Here is an 8,193-nt window from a genome sequence, read left to right on the forward strand (position 1 = left end):
ACCAGTTCGCCATACGACCATATAGAATATATTAAACGAAATTCGTTTTAATAAATTCACTATAATTGAACAACCAATTTTGCGAATTTCATTTCAAATCCGCATTTGCAGGGTTTGGCTATGAATAAAACAATACCGAAAAATAAAAGAGAAGAAGAAAAGACGAACGAGAAAATAAAATTGTTTTCTTTTTTTCTCGGGTTGCGTTTCGTTTACGGGAACATTCATAAATTTTATAATGCCCTCCCCCAGTCTAGCCTGTAGACTGAGACTGTAGACTTGTGTCAGGATCGGGTGTCGTTACCGACTCGATGGACGAGATAGGATGGCGAAGGTACGACTAAAAAGAAAATTATTCAAAATAACAATTCATATGGCTGAGATGGTAAGATAATTTATTACAAAATTATTACAATTAGGGTACGGGAGGGTATTTTCAGCCCATTAAGCGATGGCATCTATTTTTTCGGCCTATGGCCTAGTTCTAGAACAGGTGGTTCTTTGTATGAAAATTAGTTGATTACTCACAGTCTTGAGAAAATAGTTATAGCGAACTAAACTAAAACTAAAATTGTATGTCGGCAAAGTATATTTATTGGCGAAAGAAAAGGCAAATAGGCTGAATTTAGAAACCTGCTGAAAATACCCTCCCATACCCTATATCTTATTCGATTGTAATAACATTAACCTATAAAAATCTATACCTATAAAAAAGGATTTCTGGCTGTCTGTCTGTCTGTCCCTATGTTCCTTATAGAATCGAAAACTACTGAACCGATCGGCGTGAAAATTTGCATGTAGAGGTTTTTGCTTCTAGGGAAGGTTCTCTCGATGGCAAAAGACCTCTCCCCCCACTAAGAGGGGGGCTCCCATACAAATCTATGCCTATAAAAATGGATTTTTGTCTGTCTGCCCGTATGTTCCTTATAGAATCGAAAAGTACTGAACCGATCAACGTGAAAATTTGCATGTAGAGGTTTTTGGTGCTAGGGATGGTTCTCTCGATGGCAAGAGACCCCTCCCCCCACTAAGAGGGGGGGCTCCCAGACAAATCTATGGCTATGAAAATGGATTTCTGTCTGCTCTATGTTCCTTATAGAATCGAAAACTACTGAACCGATCGGCTGAAAATTTGCATTTAGGGGTTCTTGGTGCCAGGGAAGGTTCTTATGATGGTTAGAGATCCCTCCCCCATTAAGAGGGGGGGGGGCTCCCATACAAATCTATACCTATAAAAATGGATTTCTGCCTGTCTGCCCGTATGCTCCTTATAGAATCGAAAACTACTGAACCGATCGGCGTGAAAATTTGCATGTAGAGGTTTTTGGTTCTAGGGAAGGTTCTCTCGATGGCAAAAGACCCCTCCCCCACTAAGAGGGGGGGCTCCCATACAAATCGATGCCTATAAAAATGAATTTCTGTCCGCTCTATGTTCCTTATAGAATCGAAAACTACTGAACCGATCGGCTTGAAAATTTGCATATAAGGGATTTTGGGGCCAGTGAAGGTTCTTATGATGGTTACAGACCCCTCCCCTCACTAAGAGGGGGATCTCCCATTCAAATCTATGCCTATAAAAATGGATTTCTGTCTGCTCTATGTTTCTTATAGAATCGAAAACTACTGAACCGATCGGTGTGAAAATTTGCATATAAAGGTTTTTGGGGCCAGGGAAGGTTCTTATGATGGTTAGAGACCCCTCCCCGCACTAAGAGGGCGGCTCCCATACAAATGAAACACAAATTTCTGCATAACGCGAGAACTAATCAAGCGAATGGAACAAAATTTTACATGTGGGTGTTTTTGGAAACAAGAATTTTTTCTATGATGAATTAGGACCCCTCCCCATTTTAGGAGAAGGGGGGGGGGGGCTCCCATACAAATTAAATACAAATTTCCTCATAACGCCAGAACTAATTAATCAAATGGAACCATATTTGGCATGTGGGAGTTTTTGGAGGCATGAATTTTTTCTATGATGAATTAGAACCCCTTACCTTTTTAGGAGCGCGGTTCTCATACAAAAGAAAAATAAATTTCCGCATAACTCCAGAACTAATCAAGCGAATGGAACCAAATTAGCCTGTAGGTGTTTTTGTACGCAATTTGTTTTCTATGGTAAATTGAGATTCCTCCCCTCTAGGAGGGGAATAATGACCACTCTCCCTTTTAAGAGGGGGGGCTTCCACACAAATGAAATCAAATTTCCTCATAACTCGAGAACTAATCAAGCAAATGGAACAAAATTTGACATGTGGGTGTTTTTGGAGACAAGAATTTTTTCTATGGTGAATTGAAACCTCTTCCTGCTTTAGGAGGGGGGGCTCCTATACAAATGAAATACAAATTTTCTCATAACTCTAGAAGTTGGGGGAGTAGTTTTCTACTTTACTGTGAGGAAAATTTGTATATTAAAACACCCATGAACTCCTGAGAAACTTGCAAAACTCGAGATTGTGGCAAAGGTCATCCGAGATTCACGATTTATGTACAACACAGTTTAATTTGTGGCAATACGAAGTTTGTCGGGTCAGCTAGTAACCTATAAAAATGGATTACTGTCTGTCTGTCTGTCTGTCCCTATGTTCCTTTTAGAATCGAAAACTACTTAACCGATCGGCGTGAAAATTTGCATATAGGGTTTTTTGGGGCCAGGGAAGGTTCTTATGATGGTTAGAGATTCCTCCCCCCACTAAGAGGGGAAGCTCCCATACAAATCTATACCTATAAAAACGAATTTCTGTCTGTCTGCCCGAATGTTCCTCATAGAATCAAAAACTACTGAACCGATCGGCGTGCAAATTTGCATATCGGGGTTTTTGGGGCCAGGGAAGCTTCTTATGATAGCTAGAGACCCCTTTCCCCACTAAGAGGGGAGCTCCCATACAAATGAAACACAAATTTCTGCATAACTCGAGAACTAAACAAGCAAATGGAACCAAAATTGGCATGTGGGGGGTTTTGGAGGCAGGAATTTTTTTAATGATGGTTTGTGACCCCTCACCTTGTGGTAGGGGGATAAGGACTCTCATACAAATAAAACAGTAATTTTTGCGTAACTCAAAAACTAATCGAACTCGAAAATTTTTTGCCTCATAAAATATTAATCAATAACAAGACCACCAAAAACTATCAATAATAACATTAGATAATTCAGCATGAGACGGCCACAGGCCTCGAGTGTTTCCGGCGACCTGCCGTCGGAAGCACCGGCCACTGCGGGGGGTAGCCCCCCGTAGAGATCACCTCTATCTTGGTTTATTTATTTTCCTAGATCCACTGACCTCTATTACTTTCCTTCAGTTGGGTCACCTTTGCGAAATGGTACTTTCTACGAAGATTTTCCGTGAAATGGTGCATCCCGCGTAAGGTTTTTCGCGAAATGGTATTCTGCGTTATGGTCAACCGAGAATTGGTGTTCCGCAAAATGGTATTCGGCGAAATGGTTTGTAATGATGGCGAATAATTAAATGCTATCCGCTTTATTTTATCGGGCAAAGCAAAGGGGGGAGTTGTTTTCTACTTTACTGTGAGGAAAATTTGTATATTAAAACACCCATGAACTCCCCAGAAACTTGCAAAACTCAAGATTGTGCAAAGGTCATCCGAGATTCACGATTTATGTACAACACAGTTAAATTTGTGGCAATACGAAGTTTGTCGGGTCAGCTAGTAGCCAATAAAATTACAAAAATTTGCCAAATACATGAGCGTACCTCGAATATATGAGATTTGTTGCATTATAATGTTTCAAGATAAGCCCTGGCTTGTAGTGCGCCCAAGAGTATTGACAATCCAAAAATATATACAATCATAGGGCCCTATTCTGTAAGTCACGTCGAGCAACTCGGCTCGACTCAGTCACTGTCGAGTGTCGAGTGCAAGAAGAACGGGCAGCATAGCGGCTCAATGCAGGACCAAAACAAAGCTAGCTCAAGCGTCACTTGCTAACCGTTTAGTCACTAGCTTTTTGGCGGTGGACTCAGTCGAGTTACTCGACAAAATCGGGTCGCATGTGACTTACATAATACCAAAAGTCGACTAGTCGAGAAAAGTGACACTCGACGTGACTTACAGAATAGGGCCCATAATATCATACTTTTTCCTTGGGATATTTTAAAGAATTTACTACGTTTTTACGTAGAGCCCAAATCTTAGGCATCAAACCAAATTTAAAAAAAATTATATTTAATATTGCTGCTTTTTCTATAAAATATTTGGGAAAGCAGAGTTTAGGTATGTATACTTTCGCCTTTTAGTTGATTAACGCTAGCTTTTCCTTCTCTCACCACTACACTCTCACACAGTACACGCAAAGTTAAACAAAAGTGTTTTTTTCGCTGTCATTCCTCGTTCGCCTGTTAATTCTGGTTGAAATTACGAGTTTGTGAATCCGCGTTTTTCATCTTAATTCTTCAAATTATTCCGTTTCTTAAAACTATTTTGTCCTGTAATTGTATCGTTTAAAATAAAAATAGTGTGGCAAAAATTTGCTGTAGCTTTAGTTCCGTTTTATTTGTTCCTGCTTCTGTATCTGCATCGGTTTTGTTTCTTTCAGCAACCGGCTATTGATCCGAAAAGAAGTGGTGAAACGATGTTTAAGTTGATCAGCACTGCCAAAGCGAATGGAGTCATTCCGGTTCACAAATACCGCTCGGAACGTACCGGTTTGACGGTTGTTGTTGGAGAAGTAGAAGGTAACGTTGATCATCTTCTTATATATTATCTGTGTAGTGAATGATTGTTCTTTTTAGGACCCTTAGTCAATGGGTATTTCACGCTGGCTACAGAGGCACATGATGACGATGGACTGCCACATACATTGGAGCATTTGATTTTTTTGGGTTCGGAAAATTATCCTTACAAAGGAATTTTGGATTTAGTCGCTAACCGCTGCCTCGCTTCCGGAACTAATGCCTGGACGGATACGGACCATACATGTTACACTATGACTACAGCCGGGAGTGGAGGTTTCCTTTCGTTGCTTCCAGTTTACCTGGACCACATTCTCTATCCTACTCTAACGGATGCTGGATTTACAACAGAGGTCCATCATGTCACGGAAGAGGGTGAAGATGGTGGTGTAGTTTACTGCGAAATGCAAGGTCGTGAAAATACAGGCGAATCCCGAATTCAACTAGAAATGCTTCGCGCTATCTATCCAAATTGTGCTTATAGCTCGGAAACCGGCGGTATTATGGCCAATTTGAGAACCAGTACAAACAATGAAAAGGTTCGAGCATACCATGCGGCATTTTATCGGCCGGATAATTTGCACGTGATCATTACGGGGCAGATAAACCCGGAGGACATTTTCAAAGCACTGGAACCTATTGAGCAAAAAATTCTTGCTAAAGGTGAACTTCCACCTTTTGTACGGCCATGGCAAACTCCTGTCGCTCCCTTGGCTGAATCCAAGACGCTGAGAATAGTTTATCCAGCCGACGAGGAAGATTGTGGTTTGCTAGATGTGGCATGGCGAGGGCCTAAAGCAACCAGTGAGTACGGGGAATTGACCGCTTGCTCTGTTCTGTTGCGCTATCTTTCCGATACATCTGTAAGCCCGCTACAACAAGAATTTATTGAAATCGAAAATCCTTACGCGAGTCGTGTGGGCTATAATATAGCAGAAAATTCCGAATCATTGTTGTACATCGGCTTTGAAAACGTTATCTTGGATAAAATGGAAGCCATCTACCCTAAGCTAATGAAAATACTGGAAAGAATTGCATCTGGTGAAGAAAAAATAGATATGAAGCGAATGGCCAGCGTATTGGAAAGATATATCTTAGAATCATTGAGAAATTTGGAAAGTAACCCACACGACGACGTGGCATTTCACGTGATTGGTGATGTACTGTATGGGGAGGTGCCTCAGGATGTACGTAGCGAGAGAATCGCTTTTAGCATGAGCTATAATATGTTACTTTATTTCAGTTTGATACCCGTTTAAACGCAAACCGGTGCTTACAAGAGCTGAAAAATAAGGATGAAGAATTCTGGCGTGCTTTACTAGTTAAGTATCTTGTAAATGTGAGTATCCTCAATCCAGAGCTGGATTTATCTGAAACTCTTCTGAATAGTACTAGTTATGTTTTCAACTTACAGGCGAATAATGTCGTAGTTCGTGCAGTTCCAAGCATCGAGGAACAAAAGCGTTACGCTAAGGAAGAGCATGATCGGGTTGAACAACAGAAAGGCTTTTTAGGAGCGGAAGGACTAGCTCAGAAAGCGAAGCAGTTGACCGATGCGATGGCTACCAATGAAATTCCTCCACCTGATGATATGTTGACCTCAATTCCGGTACCTTCTACCGACGGAATAAAGTTTCACCCCGTTCAAATTTTTAAATCAAGCGAAGAAAATAATCCACCCGGTTTAAATCTACAGAAATTGCCGGTTTATGCAGAAGCATATCATTTGCATACTAACTTCTGTTATGTGAGATATTATATTTCTTAAGTCATGTTCGTTTACTAAACTGACTTTCTCTTTAGCTTATGGTCACTATGAATACGGAACCAGTGGAAGCGCATTCGCGTCCATACCTGCTATTGTTGATGGAACTTTTGACCGAATCGCCTGTTCGACGTGGGGATAAATTAATACCGTACGAATCCGTTGTAGCGGCCCTGGAGTCGGACACAATTGAAACCGAAGCAAAATTAGGTATCGAAACGAGAAGTCGTTTCAGCTTGGGACCTTTTAGTACTGCAGCAACACTGTTCATGCAAGTGATTCCAACCAAGTATGAAATCGGTATCAACTGGATTGCGGAACTGTTGCGTAACACGGAGTTTACTCCTGAACGTATAAAGGTTTGTGCATCGAAAATGGTAAATGATGTTGCGCAAGCTAAACGGGAAGGAAACTCCATTGTTCGAGATCTCCTGAAAGCTATGTATTATGGATCAGGTGCTCTATTGTCATATTTTAGAGAATTCTAGAAAAATAACGTACACTTCTTTTTTAACAGATAGTCACGTTCGTGTGAGTTCCCTGTTAAAACAGCAAAAGTTTTTGAGTGAACTGATCGAGCAGCTTAACAATCCTGCCGGTGTCAAAAAAGTTATCAACGATTTAAACAATGTTCGAGCTATTATTACTAGACCCGAAAATCTGGCATTACATCTGGCTGCTAACTGGGTAGAAATGGCCAAACTTCAAATCGATTTGGAAGGACCTTGGTCGAGACTTGTTAATACCGAAGGAGTTCACAAAAATAAGTAAGTCTCGCTTAGAAACAGCTATCTCAAAATACACGAAATATGTAAATGTACTAACTTTTACCTGATTTAGATTATCAGTCATTCCTGATTGGCAATTGATGCAGTTCAAAGGTACCCTGGAAGATTTCAACGGCGTTGTAGTCGGTTTGGGAAGTGTTGAAAGTGCTTTCCTCTATCAAAGTTCTAACGCAATAAAAGATTTCAACGATGCAGATTTGGCACCACTACTTCTGTTCTTGCAGTACCTGACACAGCTGGAGGGAGCATTGTGGCGGCAAATTCGGGGTCAAGGTTTTTCCTACGGCTACAACATCGTTCCTCGACCGAATGAAGGACTTTTATACTTTACACTCTACCGTGCATCCAACGTGGTTGCTGCCTACAAAGAAGCGAAATCAATTACAGTGGGTGTTTTTCAGTTACTCTAGTATTCTTGTGATACCTCTATGGCTTTTCATTGTCATGTTTTAAATTATTTTCAGGAGAAACAATTGCTAGAGGATGCTAAATGGGACCCGACGCTGTTGGAATCGGCTCGCAGTTCGCTTATATTTGAAATAATTGCACGCGAAAAGAGTATTGGCAACGTAGTGACTCAGTCGTTCCTGTCCAGCTTCAAGCAAGTGTCAGCAGGTTACAATCAGGCGTTGGTACAGCAGGTCGGTAACGTTACCGAGGCTGATTTGGCGCGTGTTGGCAATAAATACGTTCGGCAATTATTCTCGTCCGACGCCAAGACGGCAATCGTGTGCCACCCGGATAAGGCAGCGGATGTAGCTGCGGCATTTAAACAACTTGGTCACAATCTAAAAGTGGAAACCAGCTTGGAGGAGAGCATTTTGGCTTAAATAATTTGCCGGTTCGAATACTTGGAATTATTCATTTGCAAACGCTGCGTACTATGCTACTATCTCGATACTATCCATGATAGAGTTCTTATTTGTAACTTTAAATAAACCTTAAA

General features: G+C 41.0%; 1 protein-coding gene across 1 annotated transcript; it reads left to right on the top strand.

Annotated features, from left to right (window-relative positions):
* The first annotated feature begins 4,397 nt into the window (after positions 1–4,397).
* LOC128734302 (uncharacterized protein C05D11.1-like) lies at positions 4,398–8,193 on the top strand. Its single transcript, XM_053828419.1, has 8 exons — positions 4,398–4,697; positions 4,755–5,881; positions 5,938–6,033; positions 6,109–6,441; positions 6,498–6,915; positions 6,977–7,226; positions 7,300–7,633; positions 7,712–8,193. Exons 1-8 carry the CDS (start codon positions 4,595–4,597, stop codon positions 8,075–8,077), a joined length of 3,027 nt encoding a protein of 1,008 aa, XP_053684394.1. The 5' UTR covers positions 4,398–4,594; the 3' UTR covers positions 8,078–8,193.

This window comes from Sabethes cyaneus, chromosome 2 (assembly GCF_943734655.1).
Source record: "Sabethes cyaneus chromosome 2, idSabCyanKW18_F2, whole genome shotgun sequence".
Classification (NCBI taxonomy): Eukaryota; Metazoa; Arthropoda; class Insecta; order Diptera; family Culicidae; genus Sabethes; species Sabethes cyaneus.

What these genes read in the sequence shown, in the direction of transcription:
- LOC128734302 (XM_053828419.1), top strand. Translation starts at nt 4,595, where the DNA reads ATGTTTAAGTTGATCAGCACTGCCAAAGCGAATGGAGTCATTCCGGTT. An exon ending in TAGTTAAGTATCTTGTAAAT is followed by an intron (nt 6,034 to 6,108) that starts GTGAGTATCCTC and finishes TTCAACTTACAG; the next exon opens with GCGAATAATGTCGTAGTTCG. An exon ending in GAAGGAGTTCACAAAAATAA is followed by an intron (nt 7,227 to 7,299) that starts GTAAGTCTCGCT and finishes TACCTGATTTAG; the next exon opens with ATTATCAGTCATTCCTGATT.